The following is a 26,363-nucleotide window of genomic DNA, read 5'->3' on the forward strand; positions in this document are numbered from 1 at the left end:
GACATATTCTGCAAAAAAGGCAAACGTGATCAAAGATCCTGCTGTAGTATTTCCTGTACCTCCCTATCATCTGATCTGTCTCTTCCCTCTTTACCTACTGGCTTTATTACTTTATTCATGTTCCAAACTTCAAATAATAAATAATTCAGCCATGGGCCTACTGATCTTGTTGTTGATCTTGGCTGTTGATAATTACATTTAGGTTATTAAGTCTGTATGGACATTAAATGTATGAAACTGATATGTTATTTTAGTAATGTATTATTATAATAATATAAGCTGTTATAATAATTGCAGTTAGTCATCTTCTATACCACTTCTTCCATAGTGGGTCGTCTCCAGCAGTTTATGGGCGGGAGGCAGGGTACACCCTGGACAGGTTGCCAGTCCATCGCAGGGCAACACACAAACAACCAAGCACACTCTCATTCACACCTAAGGGCACTTTAGAGCGACCAATTAACCTAACAGGCATTCCTTTGGACTGTGGGAGGAAGCCGGAGTACCCGGTGAGAACCCATGCATGCATGGGGAGAACATGCAAACTCCATGCAGAAAGACCCCCGGCCGGCAGTCGAAAGGCAAGGCAACAGTGCTACCAACTGTGCCAGCCCCTGTCATATATCCCATGTATATTTTACTACACCACTGGATTTATTACAAATGTGAATAGCAGAAAAGGGCAAGACTGGCGTTTTAGCTGACAGTATAGCTAGCTTAATATCATGTAGTCATCATGAATAAGTTGCCAGATATTCACATAATTTTGAGGACATACAAGGTTTAAATCACTTCTTTGTTTACCCATTTCATGTGGCGGCTCAGAGTCTTGCCCACTGTCAGCCACCGCAACTGAAGAATTCTCTCCCTTCTTTCCTCCAACAAATCGCATGACGCCCATTTTCTTCCAGGACCGTTCGAAATAGTATCAGGGCTGTGAGCCAATAAAACATGGATGAGTCCCCAATTCCATACAAGTCATCTCTGATTGGTCATAGTGTCATGCCTGTGTTGCATTCACCGAAGCCGGGAAAGGACAAAACTTCCTTCTTTAATTGCACAAGGTGGCTCAGTTAATGGACATTTCTTCTTTCTCTGGTGAAAAAAAGACCCGGGGCTTGATGAGAATCATTCGGGGCTAGAGCTGGGAATGCCCAGGCCAGGTGACGCCACCGAGTCAGCATAACCCATTAGGATCAACTCAGCACATATACACTTTACAATACATACGCTCAGTAAATATACATGAAATAGACACACTGAGGCGTTCCATTACATAAGCACAGTACATATACACCTTACAAAGAAACATATACAAAGAAACGTAAACATATTTCTGGCACTAATGGAACCCTATAGATGGACATATAGCAGAGCTGCGTCCTGCCCACAACGTGTTAACGGTCTGCGCTCACGCTGCGACGCACGGCTGGCTGGCTGCTCCAAAACCTGATCGCATGCGTTCCATCATCCAGCAGCATCGATCACCTCATCCACATCCTCCCAGCCTTTTCTAACGACCTTCAGTCTCTTTAACTGAACGCCTCGATTGTCTTTGTCCGCCGTGGCTGCTCCTGTTTCTGTAGCCGCTACTGTTGTTTTGGAGGAAAACGGGTACCTGCATCAGCATCACTGCGGACTGATTTGGTGGGACAGCAGCTAATTCATTCATTTCTTTGTATTCTGGCTCAGATCGCAGCAAACATCTATGGCGAAAACGACCGCGTCATCCATTGCAACGACAGGTAAGCTTCGCGTAGGGTTTCTTTGGGGCAGGTTTGAAACGGCGCTGTTGTGTTTATCCCGGGATTAAAAGCAGACTCATGGATGACGCAACTGATCTCCACCGCTTTCTGAGATGCCTGCACTTATATCCGTTTTGTTGTCCTGATTGAGGGACTTTTTCTGTCATTAAACCTTCCTATGATAAGTTCATTTCTTAACACGCTTAGAAAAAGACATGCTTCTTTGTGTGTCTCTTTGTTTGATTCACGTCAAAGCAGTTGATCATTAGAGACAATGCCATTCATTGAAAGGGTTCAGATAAACAGAACGAAGAAGACATTATTTCCTATAAACATGGTATGCTCATGAATTATTCCCTCTTTAACAATTATGTGATGACTGGAGGATGGGGCAGTATAAAGCACGAGGAAGATTAATCTTTCACTTTGTTAAATCAGTTCCCACCCTCCCCATCCCCACCCTGAAAGAGAGGACATTTCCCTGCAGTCCGGTGATCAAATTAGATGTAATAAAAACAGATTGGCCCTTTTCTGTGTTCACTGCTTCTAGCAGAATAAAGGCAACTGAAAAAAGATGCAAATACAGAGAATTGTAGCCAGGATTTAGGCTCTAAAGCAAACAATTAAAAACCTTTGTCTTAACTTTCATCTCAGTGTGATGGATTTATGTGGCAAAGAATTTAGGTCTCAAAGTAGGGGCACCTCTGGGAAGATTTTTAAAGGGGTGGCCTGACTTATAATCAGGATGTTGAAGTTATCCTTTAGTATGCGGTAGTTTGAAATTTGATACTTACAAAAGTCCAGCGTAAACATAATTATTTTATAATCATTACAGTTTATAAAAAATACAGTTTGGGATTTGTGGAACCTTTATTCTATTTTCAAAACATTCTCTTTCTTTCCTTTTTCTTTGGCTTCTCCACCATCTAAGATGACATCTAGCTTTAAAAATGCACTACCCAGACTGGTCAGACATGCACAGAATTACTCTACACTAATGAAAGATTCATTAAAAGACAATTTACAAGTTGTGGAACCTTTATTCTAATAATGAAATCTTAAATCTTTCTTTTTGCTTATTTACCACCTAGGAAGGGGTCCAGTTTGAAAAATACAATAGCCTGATTGGTCAAATCTGAACAGAATTATTACACTAATGACAGATTTGATCAGTTTGTGATTTGTGAAACCGTTATTCTACTTACGAAAGCTCAAAAAGGAAAATTTGAAGTTTTGATTTTTTTTACATCTCCACCTGCTAAGATTGTTTGTGATTTTTGAAACTTTGATTCTATTTATCAAAAGTCAAGGCCTTTCTTTTGCTTCATCATCAGCTATACATGGGTTATAGCTTAAAAATGTGGACCTGACAAACCCAAAGCAACACATTCTTAAAGTGGTCCCTTTTCAATTTCAGTTTCACCAAATTAGCTTAATGCAAATATGTAGCCCTTTAGTCAAGTACTGATTCCAAGCTGCAAAATGGAGGCGATCATCACCAAATCCGAACGCCACAATAGATTTTTAGGAGTTTTAATAGTTTGTTATATAGGGATGAGCATTAACAGGTAACATGCTATAAAGGACTAAAAAGTTAAATATTTTCATGAAAAAATAAATTAGGGTGTACCCCCTTCCCCTGTGGACTCACCACTGCCCCCAAAATGTAAAGGCTTCTCTAAGACCACCTGATTCATTGACAAATGGCTATCATTATATCCAATAAATTTGCGACATGATAAATATGTTGAATCATTGTGTTTAATCCAGCCAATCAAGTGATTTGAAATTAGATCAAACAGCACTGGCCAAAGCACATTCAAAGTAGGATCTGTTCAGTGTTATGTGCCAGGTTTAATCCCTGACTGTAAACCAATTAATTCACTTGATGGACTGAAGTGACTGACTGTTTGTTGACAGTTTAGCCTGCAATGCACATATTGATTCAGTGAATTTGTGGGATTAAATGTTTTTATATAGCTTCTGTCAGGTAGGCTCTAATAATACTCAGCCTGCCGTGTTAAGATTTTCATTTACTTATTATTTTAGAAGACAAATATATGTATATTTATTAGCTTTTGACTAAAAACTGCTAAAGATTTTCTTCTCTGTGTGTGTATGTAATTGATTCACATGAGAGTTTAACACCATGATAATACAAATTAGAAATACCACAGTTTTACAGCATTTACAAAAAAATGTAAAAAAACAATAACAAATAACACGTGCCTTTATTGGTTTTGCATTTGTTTCTGTGTAGAATAAAAAAATAGACTTAAGAAAAATATAAAGTAGCCTTTTTAAAATTTAGAAAAGTAGTTTTCAAGTGGCTATTGTACAAAATAATGCACCTTTTGTCACTCTGCTTTTTATTAAATAACAGGAGTAGAACCAGTAGATATTCTGGAAAAGCCTTTAAATCAATGCTACCTTAATAAGAGTCATGGTCGGACCTCCTTTAGTTTCCAATTCATGGATGTTTTTTGAGAGATATTTCCAAACCACAGAATTTGACTTTCTTGCAAGTGAGCAAACGGGGTGGGGGTATGTTTTGCCTGCTGGATGTCAGTGCACAGCAAGGAGTTGTGGGACAGTGCTGTGTTACTCCATGCTCCCAATTCCAGAGAAAAACTCTGATCACTCTAGCGCTTTCTTTTGGATCTCATTGATAGGACTTTAAATCATCGTAATGGTAGGATAGACATTTTTTTACATTAATGGAAATCCTAAGGTTTAAAATTGGCTCATGTCAAGTTACAGATTTGTTACGGTACAAGTTATGTGTTAGAAAATGAAATCTCCTTCATTTGTTAGCCCTAAATATTAGCTCACACTCACCTTCCACACACAGCTTGCCACTAAAGCTCTAGAGCATTTTCTCTCCATACATTTTATTGTTAATGTAAGAAAGACAGCTTTTTGTGTGGCTCAAAGCTCTGTGAACTGTCATTCCACCATGCATTAGGTGAAAAGATGGCACCACCATCCATTACTCTACTTCCTGACCAGAAATCTCCAACAAACGGTCACAGCTCTCCTGTTCGGATGGGAAAAACGAGTGAGTAATCCTCTCTCCCTCTCTCTTGCTTCAGTCACATAAATCCCACTTTCCTGATACCATCTCTATGAAAGTCCCTTAAAGTACAATGATTTAGACTCCCATCAGATTTTTAGAAAGTTCCCATAAACTTCATCTGCTGGCTTTTTTTGCATTGTCTGATATAGGGTTTCATTGCTATCAGTGCTCAGAGGAGCTGGTTACAACTCAGCAACACTAACAAGAAGTGACAGTCAGCATATGTGGAATGATGAGCACATCTCCCTGGCCTAGAGATGCAGTTCATGCTTGGCATTAGGCGTTTTGCAACACAATGCATTTAACACAGATTAACCTCATGCAGAGTTAAATACATGTTTCCCCCTGCTGGTAGGAAAGCAGTGCTGCAGCTCAGTGCTGACTTTCTTTTCAGGACATTTGGAGAATGCATTTTTACCTCCAGGTTATGTTTTGATTCCAGCTCCATCTAACGCAGAGAAGAGGCCACACATGAACGGACATGCATCCCCCTCACATCTAACAAGTAGCAATCATGGAGGGAAACAAAGTGAGCGTTCCTTCCTAACTGGCATTCCTACTTCAGTTTTGCCTACTTTTCCTGACATCATCACCAATCTTTTAGGTCAGGAGGGCTATATGAAGACTGATGACAGGATGCGTTTAGCCAAAGAGAGACGTGAGGAGAGAGAGAGAAGCCTGGGTAGGTGGATGTCTTGTTTTCTTTGTAAAGTTTGTTTGTGATACACTGTCTCTGGTCCTTAATGGGCTATATGAGGGCTCTTCTTGTCAGTAGAAGATTTATTTAGAGTTCACTGGGTTTCTGATTTGATGAGCTGTGTCACCATGTAGAGTCTCAGAGCAACACCGAACGGTCTACAAAAGTAGGTCTAGGAGATAATCCTGCAGCTCCAGTGGTTGCCCCATGGTGACAAGGTTTTCTATCTTCGTGATTTAATCTAGAGTGTAGATAGACAGACAAAGTCAAACTCGGTATAGCTCATAAGTGCAAGCCACAGTGGACCTAAAAAGTGTGTACATCCCAGCAAAAAATCCAGGTTTTTGAGATGTCAAGAAGTGAGACTGGGGTAACTCATTTTAAACCTTTAAAGTGACATTTCTACTGAACACTTTAACTGAAAAACAGTTGCTCTAGACGTATAGTAGGACTCACCATGATACCGAAGATAAAATCCCTGTTTATCGTCTGCTTTCTAGCAGAACTCTGAAGGTTTTAGTTAATAATAATAATTATAATAGTAATAATACATTTTATTTAAAGGCGCTTTTCAGGGCACACAAGGTCACCTTACAAAAGTAAAAAGCAATGAAAGTTAAAAAAATCTGATAAAAAAATCAGGAACAAGGAAATTAGGACCATGGTGCTTAATCATGGTGTTTCTGATGTCAGGAGGGAGGGCATTCTAGAAGTGGGGAGCAGATAGGCTGATGTTTTCATCTATCACTGATGAAAACACAAGATCAATCTTAGGAAAAGTAACCCTACAGCGATGCTTAGTGTTGTTTCTAAGGCAAATGTACCTTTTGGAATTGTGACCCAAAAGTTAGTTAGTTTTCATTAAAGGAATGTGTACAATTTTCACATACCCTGTATGACAGTTTTTTATGTTTAGTTACCTGGCATAATTTAAAACCAATGAACACTATCAATAGATTAAAAAGGAAGACAATTGTATGTATTTTTGTAGCCTTGATTGTTTGACCTTTGTGGAAATCATTAGCAAATTAAGTAATAAAACCCACAGGCTACAACGCTGGCTCTTTACTCTTTTTTTCCCTGTGTAAACCCGTGTCTCTTCCAGCCGCCAGGGAGCAGCTGATCAAGGAGAAGGAGCGCAGGTCTCAGCTGCAGTATGAGCGCACCGTGGAGGAGCGCTGGAGACGGCTGGAGGAACAGAGGCAGAAAGAGGAGCTCCGCAGAGCTGCGGTGGAGGAGAAGAGGAGGCAGCAGCTTGAGGAGGAGAGGGTCAGATGACTTAAACATTTTCAGTTTGAAAGTTAGGTTTTTGTCATGATTTGTGGGTGTTTTGGGGTTTTTATTATTTGTTTCTTGATAGGTTTTGAATCATGCTTCTGTTTATTATTTTTCCTGGTCATGCTTTAGTTTTTGTCTTCTAGTTCATGTTTTGTAAAGTTAGGTTTTTGGATCTGGTTATGCTTCAGTCTCATGTTTATCTAGTTGTGTTTTGCTCCAGTCACGTTTTGTTCTCTCCTGTCTGTTTTCAATCAACTTCATTCGGTTCACCTGCACTAAGCATTCAGTCTCCTAGTTTCACCTGGATTTTGCTCCATAAATACACATCTGTTCTGTTGCTTCCTCGCAGAAACATTTTGGATCATGTCACCCTATTTTCTGCCAGTTATTACAGATCATGCAATGCCATGCCTGTCCTGCCTGATCATTGTTTTATTCCTGCCTCCTCTTATGAGTGAGTTTTTGTTTTTGTAAAGATTAAACCTTTACTCACCGTCATGCTGCCTGCTCGTCTGCATTCCGGGGTCCTCTGGTACACAAACCGTGACAGTTTTATGACATTGTGTAATATCAGACTTTAAAAAAATGTTGAATTTAATCTGTTTTGATTTCATTTAGATTCATCAGTTTGTAATCTTTGAAATATAGCTGCTGATATTTTGAGATACCAAAGTACAATGAGAGGTGAGGGAATTATAACAAAGTGAGTTTATCCATGTTACACGCAGGAGCGGCTTGAGGCGCTCATGAAACGTTCTCTGGAGAGAAGCCTTCAGCTGGAGCAGAGAACAAAACGCTGGGGAAGGGGTTATCCTCCAGGAGCAGGTAGGAAGTGAGAGTTCAGATGCAAATACAGGTTGCTCTGTAACAGGGCTTGAGGGCTCTTTGTTGCCTTCCACACTTAATGACTCTTACTAATCTTGTGTATAATACCCTAAAGCCGTATGCAGAAGCACAATCTCACCCTGAATTTTTGAAAAAATCCAGCCATTGCATACATTTATTCAGAGATGAAAAGTCAATTTAACTATTTGTTTTTACAAAATCATCCATGCCAGACTTAATGGCACCACTAACAATTCATGTTAAATAAATATAACCGTAACTTTTTTTAAACTTATACTTTATATTTAAGCTGATTAGATTGTCTAGGGATTTTAGTCCACAGAAACCAATTTGTCTTAGTCACGACTAAAAATGGGAAAGATTAGAGCACATGTGATTCCAGTAAAACTGGAAATGTATTGATCTTCATAAGTCAGGAAATGGATAAAGGAAAATAGCGACTTACATAAACCTGCTTATATCTGCAGTCAGAGAAATAAATGTAAAGTTTAAAACAAATGGAATTACAAACAAGGTTGGGTGAGGACCCAGCATTATCTAAATCTCAAATGTTCCCTGTGAGATAACCTCAGCAAAGAACAGCATCATGTGGTTTCCATAACAACCATTAGATGCTACCTACATGACAACTATGTTTGAGAGGCATGCCAGGAAAAGGCTTTTTCTCTTCTAGGATTTCAGCTTTAAATCTGTGGACTTTATTAAACACCGCTGGGACTTTAACTGAAGCTGTGTGCTTTAGTCAGATGAGACAAAAATGGAGTTTTTCGACAACATATAGTCAAGGTGAGTCTGATGTGAAACAAAGTATAAATAGGTGGAAAAGCACCTCAAGCCTACTGTTTGGCATGGTGGAGGTTTTGTGATACTGTGGGCTTCTTTTCTAAGAGTTATAAAAATGTTGATAAGTATCTTGAAAAAAAAATAATAGCAATCTCTACCATTTAACTAAACAGGATCATTTCAGCAGGAGAAATAATCAAAACATATGTCTAAATCAATAAAGTAATAGTTTAGCAGACACAAGATCTAAATTCTTCCAGAAGAAAAGATGAGAGCATAGGAGAGGACCCAAGACTCTGGACATTCTAGAAAGATTGTGAAAAGATGAATGGTCAAAGATCCCGCTCTCTTTATACTCTAATCTTGTGCAGTGGCATAGAAGAAGAGTAAGTTCTGTCCTATAAGCAGCAGTGGTTCTTTCCTCCATTGGATTCTTTTACTGCTCTAAATATACTAAAGTTAAAGGTTAGATATTTAAAAAACATTCAGTGTAAGCTTATGCAATAGCAATAAAAATTAATTCAGCTTAATGCTTTCTAGTATACACACAACATTGTGAATGTGTTTATGAGAGCTGTGACCATCGCTTGTGGCCTGCTTGTTGAAGTATGCATGAACAAAATTGTAAAATAAATATTGAACGTGTCAATGTTTTTTCTCCTTTAAAATATTTCTAAGGCGGGCATTGAAAGGGAATTCATACCGGATATTGGCAACAACTCTATTAATCCACACATACAAACAAATCAAACAAATTAGTCCACAAGGGATGTTACGGGCAAGCTATTTGGAATGACGCAGAATAAATATTGAGCACACTTATTGAAATGTATTTAATTCTTTGTAAAAAAAAAAGCCTTTTTTTGGTTATGACAACTTCAAGACGTGAAAGTACTTAAATGAAATGCTCAGGTGGTACTTTGAGCCATTCTTCCACATAAACTGTCTTCAGATTTCAAAGGTTCTGGGGGTTATATTAGCCCAAGTCATGAAGTTCCCACATTCACATTTCACCTTCACATTTGGCATGGTGTTTTGGTGCTGATGTGCAAACCCATTGTTCCTACAAATATGATGCTGATCCAAAAAGTTTAGCGTTCTCCCTATCTAACAGGACTAGATTCTCAAAGTATTTAACAATCTTGTCCAAATCTTATGCAAAAAACAAGTTTCAACATGCTTTTCTTCAGCAGTGGACTCTTGTGCAGCGAGTTTGCACAGTGGTCATTGCGGTTAAGTAGATTGCTTAGTGTTTTCATGGAAAAACACAATACCTGCTATTTTCAGGTCTTTCTGAAGCTCTTTGTAATTTCTTTTTGGCCCTTGGACAATTCTTTTAAATATTCTTTTGACTCCTCTGTTAGAAATATTACAAGGGTCACCTGGCTGTGGCTGGTTTATGGTAAAAATCTTCTTTCCACTTCCAGATTATGTCTCCAGTAGCGCTCACTGGAGCAATTAGAAGTCCAGAAATGCAGCCGTAACCAATGTCATTAGTATATTTTGCTATAGTAGGAATTTTATGTGAAGGTCTCTTTTCTTCTACCAATCATACCACCATGAGTTAATATTAAACCAACGGATTGACAGTGATCACTTTCTAAATACTGACAGATTTCAGCTGGTTTCTTGGCTTTCTATGCCTTTTTGCTCATCCTCTTCAACATGTGTTTAATACCTGTCATTCAGATTTTTTACCCATAACCTAATTTGTTTTGATTTCTGTTTTACGTGTGAATAACTAGGGTTTTTACCAGATGTCAAAGGCACCATGAGAAAAACGTTGACAATAGTCAATAGTCAATACTTGTTTTGCCCACTGTATCTCTTTTCCTAGAAAGGCATTATGGAATTACATGGCTGCATGGGTGTTTCCTCATGTACTGAACCTCTGTAAATACATTAAGCTATTGTAAAGGTGAACATAACTCAATAATATTTTCTTTTATCGCCCACTTCACTATCACTCACTTTTCTACTATCACTCAATTCATGACTGTAAGACATTTTCAAATTCTTGTGGACAAAAATCCAAACATTGTTTCAGTTTACTCTGCATCTCCACATCCCTGCTGGTATGCTAATTCCGACTCATTCTCCACAGCTGGATAAGAACTTGGTCAGAGAAACTGTTCATAATGCTCTGTTTGCTCTGCTCTGCTCTGCTCCGCCCGCTGCGTATAGGTGACTGTGAGAATGCCCCACTCCCTTACTCTGCTGCCTCCGTCTTTTCCCTTGGCATTGCCTCCCCCCATCCTGCTGTCAGCGGATCTGGTAAAGTTAAGCCCCCACCCATACCCTCCCAAATGCATCTCCCTCGTGTTCATCCAACAGTGTCTTTGTGACAGTGTTTGTTTCTAAAATGAAACAGGAGCTCAAAAATACAAACCCTTCCTGTGTTGAAGGAAGAATCGGCTTGTATTTGTGTTGATCTGTGAATTAATACGCTGCAGTACCTTGCAAAAGTATTCCGTTTTTTTCACATTTTGTCATATTACAGCCTTAAGTTTCTGCATACTTTATTTAGATTTTTTTGTGACAATATTGTGACTTATACGTTTTTGTTCCCCTTCACTGTGACACTGCTATATAGAAATCCAGTGCAACTAAATACCCTTCATATGTCCATAAATGTAGCTGTTATGTGAACAGTTTGTTAGAGAACATTTCTGAACAAACGCCATCATGAAGACCGAGGTCAATTAAGTTACTGAAAGGTTAAAAGCAGGATCAAGTAAGAAAAAAAAAATGTCCCAAGGTTTGTATATCTCACAAAGGACTGTTCAATCCATTAGAGATGGGAACTCTGGCTCCTTTTAGAGAACCGATTCTTTTGGATCCAGCTCTTTCAGCTCCCGATTGGCTCTTAAATTTTTTGTTGATTGAATTATTGAATTGCACACAAAAATGTTAATATAAACACAAAATAAATTCATTTGATTTGCTGCAAGACCAAGACATCAAGAGACAGAGACTCTCATTTTCATTGTGATTCCAGTGTATTATAAACAGCGGCCCCACTAGTTCGCAACTATGTTAACATTAAACACCAGAACAGCAACATTGAGCAGACCCATTAATTGTAACAGCAGCCTCGCTCAAGGTGTTGCAGCGCTGGCCACACCCATTGCTGAATAGTCAGCCAAAGTTTATAACTGTCGACTCTCCACCCCTTGTGCTATGTAGACAGAGACGATGACGCACATGTTGACCAATCACATGCGGTTTGAACAGAAAAAATTCCGAAAATACGTCTCCCAATCAGAACACGGCTCCCGCCGTTCACTTCAAAAGAGACAACTCTAAGAGCCGTTTTGCAATCGTCATGTCACTGCGATCCAGCTCAATTCTAAAAAGTGATTAGCACAGTTGCAAAGCGACTAAAATATGTCGATGGACCTAAACTGACAGTCCAGAGAAATGGCCAGGAGGCCCATGCTTACTCTGGAGGAGCTGCAGACATCCAAAGCTCAGATGGGAGAATCTGGCTTTTGTAGAAACACAGCAGAAAGAAAGCTGGGTCACATTTGCAGTTTGAGACCAGAACTGGACTTTTTTTCCCCACATTTACATATAAGGCTATGGGGATACTTCTCTTTGTCAGGAACACGGGAATTGGTCAGTTTGGTTAAATAGATGGATGAAGCTAAATACAGGTCAGTCAAAAAAAGCCTTTTATAGGACAACTCTAAACATATAGCCAGAGCCACGATAGAATGGTTAAGATCAAAATGGCTCAGTCAAAGTCCACACCTGAATCAAATCCAAATACTAAATGGATTCTATACTTTGCAGATTTGTTTTTGAAAAAAATTTAAAACCATTTATAATTTTTCTTCAACGTCACAATTTTGTACTACTTTGCATAAATGCAATGCAAGGAAAAGCATGTGGCTGTTACAAGACAAAACTTGGAAAAGTTCAAGGGGTATGAATACTTTTGCAAGACAATGTACATGTGTGAATGATCTGTATGCTCAGTCTGCTTTCATTATTTTGTGTTTGGTCTCCTTAGCGGAGTCCTCCATCTTTGAGTTAGAGGAAATGAGGAACCGCAGTAACTTGGACACATGTCTCAACAATTCAGATAAATGGGCAGATGTTGTTTCAGAATCCTTTACTGATAAAAGTTCATTCTAATTTCCTGGCCTTAATGTGAGCTGACCTTATGCACATACGATCCTATCAATCATTTGCATTTAGAGTTTATTCTTGTTCAGATATGTATTCCTTGCAGGAATAATAACAATACAAAAATAGACCGGCATCAGCCACTGTATAATTGTTGGGGGGAACAAGCTGTCCTCCATTATTCCGTCTCCCACAACCAGATTATTTGCTCTAGTAAACATATGCTTTCAATGACTAAAACTCTGCACAGACCGCTTAAAAGTCAGCCTGAGGATTATATTTTCCATCTTTGTGATCCTCTCAGTAATTAGGAACATTGTAAAGAGAATTGGATCAGGATGCCTTGGAAATCTCAACAGTCTGAAACTTTGGGGTTTGTGAAAGTGTTTGTTTAGTTTAGTTTTTTTTTCTTAATTTTGATAACCTGGGATTAGAGTTAGAAAATGACAGCAGCTAAGTGGTGCTGATTTTGGCTGCAGCAGATGGATGCAGAGATAAATTGTACATGACCTAGAATAAAAATATGTGCACTAAAAATAGACAGATATTGTTAGCCCGGTGAGATGACTTCTGCACTCCTCAGAGGCTGCTCTTACATCGGATGGTAGAAAGACTATTTCTGGTGTCATTCAATGAAGCCTATATTTATGGCCTGCACTTTTGTGATTGAGCTTTTTGGGGCAAGTCTTTGTGTCATATATTTGTTGTCATTGTTTTTTTGTTGCAGCCCAGGCTTCTGGGTTGCTGTTTTTTTTTTAATAACAGCAAAAGTAGTATTTTACATTGAAAAACAATTACAGCTGCAAGTGGTCATAATAAACCCCCAGAAAACCCTGATCTTTAAGTGTGACATAGCACTGGGTGGTGTTATGCATTCAGCAGGGGTGCTGAATGCATGAACAGATAAGGTTAAATATGACAGAGGTAGTAACTGCTAGTCAAAGGAAAGTTTAAGAGCTGCCCCAACACTTTTAACAGGTGTATATTATTATTAATTAATTAATTAATTAATTAATTAATTCATTCATTCATTCATTCAGTCATTCATTCATCTTCTATACCACTTCTTCCATAGTGTGTCATGGTGGAGCTGGTGTCTATCTCCAGCTGTCTTTGGGCGGGAGGCAGGGTACACCCTGGATGGGTTGCCAATCCATCGCATTATTAGTCAGTTATTGTAATATATCATTTTATCATTAATCGGCTATGAGTAAGTCACAGAACTAAACTATATTGTTATTTTGTTTATAAATCAAAAACATGTATCACACATCACATTATATTGTGATTACAACCCCTAGCTTTAACAGAGGATTTACACAGTACTGTCAACAAATATCAGGATCTATAGGAAAAAATGCAAAAAAGCTTTGAATAAATTCCTCTTTTACTGTAGGAGCATAATCTCACACAGAAAAATTTAGAAAATTCCAACATTTATATTATCTGAGGCATTTTTGAGTGGTCTGCCACTCAAGCCTTTTTATTCAACCATCTGTTTTGGACCGTTGGACCAATATGCAGACAGGGCCGAGGGAGCCACGAGGTGAGTAAATTTGTCTTTAATAATAATAATTAACAGACTTACAAGACTGATGCAGGACTCTGAAACCAGACAGGGTGACAAACATGGAGCAGATAGAAAACAGGAGGAACCAGTGGAGAACAATGAACCCTAGAGTATAAATACAGAGGTAGGGTGAGAATGGACCAATGAACAATCAGAGCTAACCAGGAACTAATCATGGAACTAACTAAAGAACATAAACAGGAAGGAACCAGATCTACAAGGACATACAAACTAAAACATCTAACACAGGAATCCAAGAAAGTAATCAAAACACAAGACTGACTGATGAATCTAATCAACACGAAACAAGAAACTCAAACTTAAAACCTAACACTGACAGATCATGACACCATCACTATGTCAATATATGGAGTTTGCCAAACTTAAAGAAAACTTGTGGGGTGAGCTGAAGACAAGAGTGGACCCAGTACTCTACAATTTAGAAACATTGTTCAAAGATCCCTCTCTCTGTGTGATTCAACCTTGTGAAATGTTCTAGGAGAATACTATGTGAAGTCCTTTTCCCAAAAAGTAGAATGCTTCTAAACTTTTCAGTGAGGTTATGCTACTGCAAAACGATTATTTCATTTGAACATTTTTTACACAGGATGCTGCACCTGGAGTAGAAACCAGATCTTTACACCCACTGTATCAAAGACACGATTATTTGTTCTCACTGTCTCACTTTAAAATTCTTAGGTCACTTACAATTAACAAAATGATTTCAATTAGATAAAAAATAAAATAAAATATCTTTAGAGTTAGAAGTTAGAAGCAGAATTGTGGACCTCCACAAGGCTGTTTCATCCGTGGATCCAATTTCCAGATGCCTGAAGGTGCCACGTTCATCCGTTCCAACAATTACACACAAGTATGAACAGCATGGGAATGTCCAGCCATCATTCCGTTAGGGAAGAAGACAGGTTAGGTGTTCCAGAGATGATTGTGTTTTGGTGCGAAATGTGTGTATCAACCTCACAAAAGAAGCAATTACTTCAGAGGCTACATTCCAATTACACTTTGCAAATGCAGTGAGGGAAAATGACCTTAATTTTTGGAGACATATTTTCTAGTCTGATGAAACTGAAATTCAATTGTTTGGCCATAATAACCATTGTTAGATTTGGAGAAAAAGGGGAAAGCTTGTGAGCCTCATGATGCCACCTGCCACCTGTAAATTACAGCTTCATGATGTGGAGGTATTTTTCTGCAAGAGGGATTGATGCACTTCACAAAACAGTTGAGGAAATAACTTGATATAGAAACACTAAAGTAACCACTTAAGACATCAGCTAGAAAGTAAAAACCTTGACACAAATGGGTCTTCCAAATGGATAATGACCCTAAAAATACCACTAAATTAGCTACAAAGCAGTTCAACCAGTTCTGTCAGGAGGAATGGGCCACAATTCCAGCAAACGATCTTAAGATCTTTGTAGAAAGACACACAAAACATTTAAAAAGTCACACAGCCAAGGCTACCAAATACTGCTGAAAGGTATGGAAATGTCTAAAATTGATGAAAGTAAGAAAAGTCAGTATAACAAGTCTTTCAATATTCTGCCTTTCAGCAAATAGAAATAATTGTGGTCATTCTAAGTGATCTAAAATAAGGCAGACAGTGAGAAGAAAAAAGCTTTTTATGCAGTGGATGTAAACATCTGGTTTCAATAATATGCCCCTACATTTACTCTTAAATCACAATTTCATCCCTAACAAATTAGGCTGTGAATATAAAATCTGTATCCTTTAGGCAAACCTTTTTAGTGTGTATGATGCTCAGTTGTAATAACTGATTTAAAAGTGTTTGCTATTGTACAGCACCCTGCAGCCCTCACAGGTCACCTTTCTGCAATGCACTCAATCCTGCAGCTACCAACAGAGCTGGACTTCAGGGAGGCTCCCAGTCTACTCCTAGTACCCCAAAGGTCAGATCTTTATAGCTTAAACCTACTTACACAAGATGAGCAGCAGTGGGATTAACAAAAGTTTAATACTTAATTGCAAATCCATTGAAATCCTGTTTTCAGAAAGAACGTATGCGCCAAGACAGAAGAACTGCATCCCCAGGTTGTGGATCCCCTCTCAGAAGATCTGAATCCCCAGCAAGTGTCACTAAGCATCTGACTTCCCCCATCACCTCCAAGTAAAGTTATTTGTTGCAGAAATGAAAGGTCGGTTGGTCAAATACTCAGTTCCTAAAGTCAGGTATCTCTTTTTATGCAGATTAGTGTCTAAGATGCGTGCCCAGTCTCCCGGAGGTTCTCCTCAGTACCAAAATCCCCAAATTAGACGTCAACCAAACCTTAGCGATGACAGGAAAGGAGAAGATAAGAAGCTAGAAAAAAAGGGTGAACAATTCAAGGCTGAGTCAGCAGCAAAAACCAATGCAGACACTAAAAACCGAAACTCGTCTTCACAAGGTCAATTTGATAAGAACCTCAACAGAGAAACACCTGAGAGAAATTATTCGCCTGACAGAAGGAACCAAATGTCATCCAGAATGGATTCTTCAGAGAGAAGACTGCAAGTCAATGGACACAGTGGAGACATGGGTAAAGATGTATTTCACTGAAAATGCATTATAATTCATCTCAATGCACATTTAGTTGAATAGTTTCTTTCCTATGTTTTGCAGAATCCACAGCACTCACATTCACAGGAAAATTGGGAGCTGGCACAACAAATGCAGAGGAGGCTACGAGACTGCTGGCAGAGCGCAGACGTCAGACTCGAGCCCAAAAAGAACTGGAGGAGAACAAACAGGAAAAAGAGCGAGAAGAAAGGTGAACCCCCTGTAAAAACCTTGAGTTCAGACAGCTCGGTCCTAGAGAAGCTCAACTGATGAAAAGGATGGAGAGAGTCTTTGTAGACTAAACTTGTAAAAATAGACTTTTGTTTCTTCACTGTGTTACGTTCTTCTCATTTCTCCCTAGCATACTGTTAAATTAAAGGCAAATACACCAAAGAATCTTTACTAAATGGTTTGGAAAAGAATGCTGGTAATAATATTGAACATTTTGATCAGATTGAGGGAAGAGGAACAAAGGAAGCAGCTTGCTCAGGAGCAACAGCGGCAAGAGGTGAAGGCACAACAAGGTGAGGTGAGACGGAACAATATGATGGACCACCACAGGCTGAAATCAGAGGACGACAAAAGAAAGGAAGAACAGCAGCAGATCCAAATTGAGGCAGAGGTCAGTCACAATAATGAGACAGGCATAAAGCTTTAATTCATTGTTATATAATGCCTTGCAAAAGTATTCATATTCATATTGCCATGTTACAACCACAAACTTCAATGTATTTTATTGGAGTTCGATGTGAGAGAACAACACAAAGTATTGCATTAAGTATTTTGTGGAATGTCATTCCCAGTTTTGCATATCCAAAGACAGGTGAAATGGTTTCCCATTCTTCTTTGTGAAACACAACCTCAATCTTGCACAGATTTTGAATTGGATTTTGGTCTGGACTTTGAATGGGCCACTCTAATACATGAATATACTTTGATCTAAACCATTCAATTGTAGCTGTGGCTGTATGTCTTGGGTCATTGCCCTGCTGAAAAGTCTGAAGTCTTTAGTAGCCTCTAAAAGGTGTTTTTTTCCACGATTGCCCTATATTTAGCTCATTTTATTACCTTGACCAGCATCCTCACCCCTGGTGGAAAAAGCGCATCCCAAAGCATGATGCTGCCACCACCACGTTTCCACATGGGAATGGTGTTCTCGGTATGTAGTGCAATGTTAGTGCCACAAAGACATTTCTATTTTGGTGCAATCTTTGCTGTGACACCCTAGATGGCTTATGGGTTTCTTCTTGCCAGTTCTCCATAAAAGCCAGATTTGTAGAGTTCAGGCAAAATGTTAAAAAGTGTACAGGGTATGAATACTTTTGGAAAACACTGTTTCTACTTGTTTTAGATTTTACTAACATATTTAATATTACATTTTTCACAACATATCCACGTGTTTACCATTACAAACAGAAAGAAAAAGCTAAAGTCCAGGCTCAAGAGAATGCAGAGCGTCAGCGGCAAGGCAGGGAACTACAGACGCAACAGGAAGAGGAGAGACAACTCAGGAAAAAGGTTCAGTTTAACAGAATTACCTTCAGAAGAGAGAAAAAGGTTTCTGGTTACAGTTTCCAATGTAAATATTCTAATTCAATAGTTGGAAAGTAAATATCCATTTTAAATGTTTTGCAGAGAATTGAGGAGATTATGAAGAGAACAAGGAAGGGTGAAGCTGACATGAAGGTACTGTGAGAGGCCTTTAACACCTGCTGATTGCACAGCCAAGCTATTTTTCCCCAAGTTTCCTTTTATCAACTGCTTGACTTTCTGTTTTTGCTATAGTTATTAAATTTTATTATTGGTGACTCTTTGGTTTTGTGTCCTTATTGTCTCTGTTGTGCACTAATTCAGAAGGAGGAGCAGGTGGAGACAAAGCCGGTCTCACCGCCAGGTTAGTACGTGTTCAGTCAGCCTGGAGACGTTTTAAGTTTGCTTGCTGTCCATGCTTATGTCGCCCCCTGGACGTATGCCTTCCTGCTGTAAAAATGCAAACTGGGCATGTGTGGTTTCTGATTTAATTTTCTTTAGCAGCAAATCTTAAGCATGTGTGACAGCAATCTTATTTTCTCTGAGTTGGATTGTCTTAAACCTTGCAAATGGCAGCAACTTCTGATGCATTGGCTTTGGTTTTTCTGAGGAATGTGCGAAAAAGAATCCAACAATAAATGAAAAAGAACTTTGTCACTTTATTTGTGCCATGGGCCATCCATCAGTTATCTGATAAAGAATAAACTTTGCATGCAGACTGCAAATAGCATTCAGCAAGAGTAATTAATCATGCACAGTTATTAGGCAAAAATGTTTACATAAGTGTTAGAAAGCAATATAAAAACATACTTTTTTTTTTTTTTGGAGAGTGTAAAAATCGGTACAGCAAAATTACTTTGAAATCATTTAGTTTCGTTTTGTTCAGTGTCTGTTCTGTCTCTTGATCTCTTTGTAATCAGTTTTAGCTCCAGAAGCAGTCACAGCCTCTTAAACACTGTTCAGTGAAGGGTTTTGTCTTCTTTTATTGGGAATCTCATGTTTGAAATTAAATTTGTGGTTATTAGTTTAAAACAGAAAGGAGATGCTCATTGTATAAAGATTGCACTGTTTGAGGAAAGTGCCAGATGTTTTAGGGGTGCATTTTCATTTCATTCATAGATTGAACAGATCTGTTAAGGGCAGTAGTTCTCTAACTTTTTACAACGATTATCACAAGGTTTTGAGTAAAACTATCTTGACAGACATTTTAAAAACATTTGCTCAACAGGATATACCACTTTTTAGTGTGTGTTTTTTCATAAAAGCCAAAAAGGGAAAATAATGTTATTATCAACAGGAACTGGTTAATGGTTGAAGTATGTGATATAACTTAATGTAAATGTTTTACTCAAAAGTTACAGTTTACAAGTTTAAAGTTGGAGGCATTAAGGGAAATGTCCCTAAAAGTTGGAAAAGTTAGGGCTTTGTTACCGACCCTGATCTTGAAATCCAAATTGGCTCCCTAAATTTTATTGACAGCTGCAGCCAAAAACTGCAGCTGTTCAAACAATGTACATTCAGTCCGGAAACAACATATTGTTAGTAGCTTCTATATCCAACTGTAGTTAATCTGGTCACTAAACATATGAATTAGCAAATCCAACACTTTTACAAGTTTCAAACAGGAGCGCAGTTTAGTTAGGGTTGATGTCATTCCCATAATAATGTTTTAGGTTCAGGGTTAAATAGAACAGAGACCAGGTAGCCACCAGCACTTTCTTTTCTGGATCACTGTCATCCACTACCCCAAAGTCACTTTATATTTACCTTGCAAATAATAAATGGCAGAATTTCTTTTACCACTGTAGGGAGTTTGAGAATCATGGATTAAGCCTGTTTTCAGTGATACTGAATGTTGATATTTTGACTCGACACCCAACCCTTTATTTGTTAAATATTCAGGAGCAGGACAGTCCTTTAGCTTAATCAATGTCACCCTTATCTAACTAGACAGGAAATATAATTTGACTATTTAAATAGATGCAAACATTCATTTAGTTACAATCTAAAAGTAATGAGATGTTGTGAAGCATATGCACCAAATGTGCACTGAAACCAAAATCATGTCTTTTTGCAGGACACTTCCGGTGGTCTCATTGAATTATAGATTTAGTCAAATCAAATTCTGATCCTTGCAGCTGGCGGCCAGGTATTATCAAAACATGAGTTGTCAACATTCTTGCTAGGTTGTTTTTGTTCAGTTGTCTGATTTTTGCAATGTATGAAGCTCGCTGCAAAGGAGAAGTGTTTGCCCTTCAGATTGGTTTTGATGAGACTGATCGATTTATGAACATTAATATAATCTAACGTAGCTTTAACGTCATCTCAAAGATCAATATCCTTTAACATCCTTTGTAAGAGGTGTGTGCAGATCTTTTTTGAGTCAGTCTCTGTGATTTAGCTTGTGTTTGAGCCGTGTTTTCTTCAGTGTTGTAGTATAGTATAGTCATAATACCTTGTTTTCTGGTACAGTAGCTTTGGAGGGTATGTAGCTCTGAAAGGAAGTTTACAATTTTATTTGACACAATCACACTGCTTTATAGGTACACTTTTATTAATAAGAGGCATTAATCACATTTGATTACACCATTGCTCATCCCAAAATGATTTCAGAGGATATAAAAATGTAGTCACCCCAGTAACATATCATTGTCACATAAAAAATGAGACACTGATAAATAACCCTTTTTCCCCCGTCTTTTATGTGACATATTTATGTTGAGAAGTCACAGAAAAATCTGCAAAAGCTCTGGGGGTACTCTGCGATAACCAGGTTGCATATATCTGCAAACGGTTTAACTACATCGAAAGACCTTTTGATCAAATTTCAGTATTCTGTCTTCTTGCGTTAACATGAGCCGGACTTTATAGTGAATATGATTAACCATGCATAAAGTTTGTCCAATTAGAATTTTCTTGACATTTACTCATTTTAGATAAAGCCAGAGCTTTCAGAAAGGTTACAAAAGATAAAAATAAAATCCCATTGCACAAAGGTAACAGTCAGATGACTTGATTTTTCTTGATCTATTTAATTGATTATATTTTATTCTACCTTTTTATTTCTAAAGCTTGTTATAAAGGTAGCATCATGCTGCGGGGTTTCTTCTCTTCAGATGGAGCTAAGGTTTTAATCCAGATTGACAGTTTCAAACACTAGCACGTTTTGATAATAAAAAAGGATGAAGAAGAGGATTTTATTTTTCTGCAATCAAAGTGAGTAGAAGCACAGACCCATAACACCAAAAGAAAGGCTTCCCCAAAACAAAAGATCTGGGATGGCCTAGCCAGAGTTCATAACTACATTTGATAAAAAATGTGTGTGGTTATTTAAAAAGGACTGTGGAAAAGACATGTCATAGTCTGAGATAAGGAGAACCTTCAAAGGCAGAATGGACAAATATTGCAAAGTCATGGGGTGGGACGCTGATAGACTACACTCAACGTTCCAATTATGTACTTTAATAAGGTATTAGATTAAGGATGTGCACACTTACACATTTTCTTTCTTTTTTCGATACATGTCATTTGTTTGTTTTTCAATTGAAATGTGATATATAAAAACGTTAAAAGGCGGACTAAATGGCATTTTATGTAGGGTTTGAAAATGTAATCCAACAGGTCGATTAATCCAATAATAAAATCAGGATGGTATGCCTTTATTTTAAATACATGAAAATAACACACAGGTAGAAAAAGCTGCTTGCCTAATAACTGTGCACGCATTGTCTAAAAAAGTGGTGAGGAAGCAGCAGCGGTGAAGGATGTTTTTCTTTCTTGGTGCTGATTGGACATCCTTCACTGCAGAGCAGTACCATGGGAGCTGATTGCAAAACCAAGCTGTTCTTGTGAATGCCCTTGGAACATATTAGCAGCACAGCGTAGGGGACTGCTCTGCAGTGTGGAACTTAACACTGTATTTGAGTGTAGAGTTTAACTATGAAAAAAGGCTATTTTTGTTCCCTGTTCTCTTTCTTCGTGATTTGGGTCATCTTTACAAGGCTCTGTGATTTATTGAAGATCAAACAAGTACCCAGTGATTTAAAAAAGACATTTCAAGTCCACTGTAATGTTTTTGCATTTTTCACAGGAGATGTAATTACCAAAGATCATGTCACCAAGCAGGCAACGAAAAAGGTAGAGTTTCTGGTAAAAGAGCAGATGACAGTGCAGGTTGAGACAAAGGAAAATGTTCTCTTCAAGAAAGAAGCAGTAGCAGTATTACCGATGGACAGTGAGAAGAGTAAACAAGTACAAAACAACACTCACCCAGTCACACAGAAACAGGGTGTTCCTGAAGAAAGACCTGAGAAAAAACAAACCAGTAAAGAGAACTGCAGCAGCCAACTCAACAAAAAGACGAACACTAGTGCATTGAAGCAGCAGGGAAGAGAGATGGAGCTGAACTTTAACATGCAGCACAGATTGAATGTTCAAATCACCACGCAACTACACAAAGAGTTGACTGAGCTGACAGGAGATGCCAAAGCAATGCAAGGACAGGGTAGTGTGATGAATGGAGCAGTGAAGGGTGCAGGAAGTGCCTTAACATGCAGTCATCCAACTACTGAAGGAAGCAAACAGCAACGCAATGTGTCAATCTCAGCTGAAGGAAAGACTAAAAAGGGGCCCGATGATGGAGCTGGTGGAGCCTCTGTGACAGTGGTATCAGTGGTACATTCATCATCACCAACCAGCAAGCTGGAGCCATTAGATGTGAAAAGAACCGGATCCTGTGATGATGTGCAATCAATGGATGTTAGGTGAGTCCTCACATACTGTGCATTGCAGAAGTATTAATAATACTTGAACTTTTTCACATTTATTGTGTTAGAACTACTAACTTCAATGCATCTTGTTTTGATTTTATGCTTTAGACCAACTCAAACCAGCTTTACACAGGAGACTGAAACTTTGCCCATTCTTCATGGCAAAATAGCTCAAGCTCAGTCAGATTGGCTAGAGTGCAGATGCAAACATGAATTTCAGGTCTTGCCGAAGATTCTCAATTGGATTTAGCTCTGGACTTTGAGTGGGCCATTCTAACTTTGGGTATGTTTTGATTAAAAGTCTCCTCATATCTAACAAATTTCCCTGCCCATGGTGAAGAAAGGCATCCCCACAGCATGACCCTGCCACCACTGTGTCACATTAGGGATTGTGTGTTCAGGGTGACGCGTTGTATTTCGCATGTAGGCCAATTTTGGTCTCATCTGACTAGAGGCCCATCTTCTACATGTTACCTGTGTCTTTGTGGCTTATGACAAAATCGTAAACAAGACTTCTTATACCTTTCTTTCAAAAATGGCTTTCCTTTTTCTCACTCTTCCATAAAACCCAGATGTTTCAAGTGCAAAGCAAGTAGTGGCCCTGTCAACAGATTACCCTACCTGAGTTAGGGATCTCTGCAGCTTCACCAAAGCTACAACAGGCATCTTGGATGGTTATCTGATTACTGCTCTCTGGGATTATCAGTTTAGACCATGTCCTTGTTGGTCTGCCGTTGCACAACACTTTTTTCAATTGTGTTGGTCTATCACATAAAATCTCAATAAACTACATTAGAGTTTATTATTGTAATATGACACAAAATGTAGGTTGCCTTGGGAAATTGAAGAATTACAGCCTATTTGTTTCTTAATATGTGTTTCAGTCCAGCTTCAAAGGAGGAACTAATTTCCATCACTAAGTTCTCGCCAGGTGATGAAATTGAGAAGGGTTTCATGAGCCACAACCAGGCTCTTAAAGACCTGATGGACCTGACGGGAAGTGTCACGCAGGCAAAGCCTCCTTCTGAGAGCACCATGGGCGACTGCAACAAGAACCTGATACGGGGGGTTGTTAGTCCAATGTCAGATTCAAAACTCATAGGGATTACACCCCCATCCTCAAACAAACTAAGCGTCAAGTAGTCTGTTATATTTTTCTTATCTGCTCCTGCTTGTCTCCTCTTTCTTCTCTGACTTTGTAACCAGTATGATTATATGGAAATCGAGCCATGGACTTTGACTAAAAAACGCACACTGTAAACTAATGATGGAGCTTTTAAAATGATCTGTGAATGATTTATTTTGCTATTGGTTAGAGGACAAACACGTGTAGACTGACTCAAAAGGGGTTATAGATAGGACAAAGTAGGAAACAACCAAAAAAAATTAAATATCAGGTTTCTGAATATAATAGAAAACACAAGTTTACTTATTTGCATTAGCCTGTTAAGAATTGCACAGATTTCTCATTGACTCGACTGCAATATTGAATTATGTAAGCCTTTCCTGGTTGAATTTTAAACTCTACCAGTTTCCTAAAAACTGAGTTGGTGAAAAATGTTTCTGTGTCAAGTTGTATTAGTGCATGTATTAATGACTGAAAGTGGGAATCCAATCAAACTGGTAACCATTTCCTTTCCTCGCCCTATAAAATCTAATCATGGGACTGTTCACTTATTGAAATAACTCTCCATTTGACCGGACTCGCTAAGTGCATATGACAGAGAAAAATGATGGCTGTCAAAATAGATGTACCACTTTTCAAACAATCACTGACACATTGTTTTTTTCCCGTGTGAAAGAGGTGAGTTTAAATGTGGGATTGTATAATAACCAAACTAGGCTTTATTACGGAGCCCAGAGCCAAGTGTCAGTGGGTGAAAAAAAACAAAGCCGGTGGAAATCCGTGCTCACGCTTTACTAAACTGAGCTCTCAGTTTTGCAATCTGTGCGGACGGTTTGATAAACTCTGTGCTCCTTTTGCAATCCGTGCGTGCAGATTACTCAGTGATATCTGTCGAGAGTTTGGACGCATGGCCCACACCTGCAAGGTAAGTTCAGTGGATCTGTTGTAGTGTAACGAAAATAAAGTCATATTACAAGCTGTGAAGTGTGCTGATTAAAAAATGGCAGTGCTTTAAGTTTATATATGAAAACATCCACGGAATTACCTCGCAGGTGTGGGCCATGCGTCCAAACTCTGTCTTGCAAAACAGAAAGCACAATTTATCAAACGGATTGCAGAAACTGAGAGCACATTCTTGTAATCCGTGCACACAGATTGCAAAACTGAGCGCACAGTTTTGTAAAGCATGAGCACAGATTTCCACCGGCTTTGTTTATTTTTACCCACTAACACTTGATGGGCTCCATATTTTAAGAGTCTTATATATTATGAAAACGTCTGACATCTGAGCAACTTCATGTCACTGTAAAGCTTTCTGTGGCTGCACTTTGCTTTGTCGGATAAAGTTTCAGTAGATCTGTCATGCAAAATAATCAGAATTTTTGGTTAAACATAAAGTGCAGCATGAATGTTGGCTTGAAAATCAACTTATAAATGTGCCCTGTAGCTTTGGACTCAACCTGACCAATGCAAGAACAATACAGATTTTGCTTCAGCAAAAAACTGCTTAAGCAAGCCATAAAATAATTAACAACTGCAGGTACTATTTTCCATGTTTGTAGGTGAAGTTTTAGAAAAACATGCCTTACCAAGGATTGATTGGTTGATTTTGTGTTTTTCTTTTTATTTCAGCAAGTCTATGTATTTCAGCAGGTCTATGTGTGTGCAATATGCAATATTTTGCTTTTAAATACACTGCGGGCTTTTATGTTATTTGAACAGATTGTACACTATTGTAGCAAAGATTATATCATTATTACTCAGGCAAAAACATTTATAGCATAATCATTGCATTTGCATTGTTTTGCAAATATCTAAAATATGAATGTAAAGAAATACTTTTCAAAATCTGCTCATACCATAACACAACTGTATAATGGTCAGTTTACATTATGCAAACACAGTAGACCTTGTTTGTGCATGTCTAGCATGGTCATCATACATATATGTAATCTAATAGGAAGAAAATACCTAAATAAAGAGCAACAATACCAATTTTGTGTTTTTGTTTGTGTAAATGTGAACTTTCATCAAGCTGGTAACTTACAGAAAATGTAAATGATTGTAAAAGATGATCATGTCATAACACTTATCTAGGTTTTTTGCAAGTGAAACTGATGGCATCCTTAAGGTAAGATCTGCAAGCTTTAAAAAATTCGACAGTGCAATGGTAACTCATGAGCTTTTAAACAAATTGAATCACTGAATTATATTGGAGGATACCGTGCATATTAAAT

At 38.3% G+C, this 26,363-nt stretch overlaps 1 protein-coding gene across 5 annotated transcripts; it reads left to right on the plus strand.

The window, feature by feature from the left end:
- Positions 1 to 1,413: 1,413 nt before the first annotated feature.
- map7d2a (MAP7 domain containing 2a) lies at positions 1,414 to 26,121 on the plus strand. Of its 5 annotated transcripts, XM_047379291.1 has the most exons (18): positions 1,414 to 1,614; positions 1,693 to 1,745; positions 4,711 to 4,803; positions 5,264 to 5,350; positions 5,426 to 5,503; positions 6,624 to 6,787; positions 7,525 to 7,621; positions 10,610 to 10,699; positions 15,948 to 16,054; positions 16,157 to 16,272; positions 16,353 to 16,681; positions 16,765 to 16,912; positions 17,155 to 17,323; positions 18,118 to 18,219; positions 18,337 to 18,387; positions 18,556 to 18,595; positions 22,322 to 22,994; positions 23,885 to 26,121. In XM_047379291.1, exons 2-18 carry the CDS (start codon positions 1,709 to 1,711, stop codon positions 24,141 to 24,143), a joined length of 2,640 nt encoding a protein of 879 aa, XP_047235247.1. In that variant the 5' UTR covers positions 1,414 to 1,614; positions 1,693 to 1,708; the 3' UTR covers positions 24,144 to 26,121. The 5 variants fall into 5 exon arrangements, with proteins under 5 accessions (XP_047235247.1, XP_047235249.1, XP_047235252.1 ...); XM_047379293.1 differs by having other exon boundaries at positions 1,414 to 1,745; positions 15,999 to 16,054; XM_047379292.1 differs by having other exon boundaries at positions 1,415 to 1,745; positions 18,559 to 18,595.
- Positions 26,122 to 26,363: the final 242 nt, after the last annotated feature.

The sequence above is a fragment of the Girardinichthys multiradiatus genome, chromosome 11 (assembly GCF_021462225.1).
Source record: "Girardinichthys multiradiatus isolate DD_20200921_A chromosome 11, DD_fGirMul_XY1, whole genome shotgun sequence".
NCBI lineage: Eukaryota > Metazoa > Chordata > Actinopteri > Cyprinodontiformes > Goodeidae > Girardinichthys > Girardinichthys multiradiatus.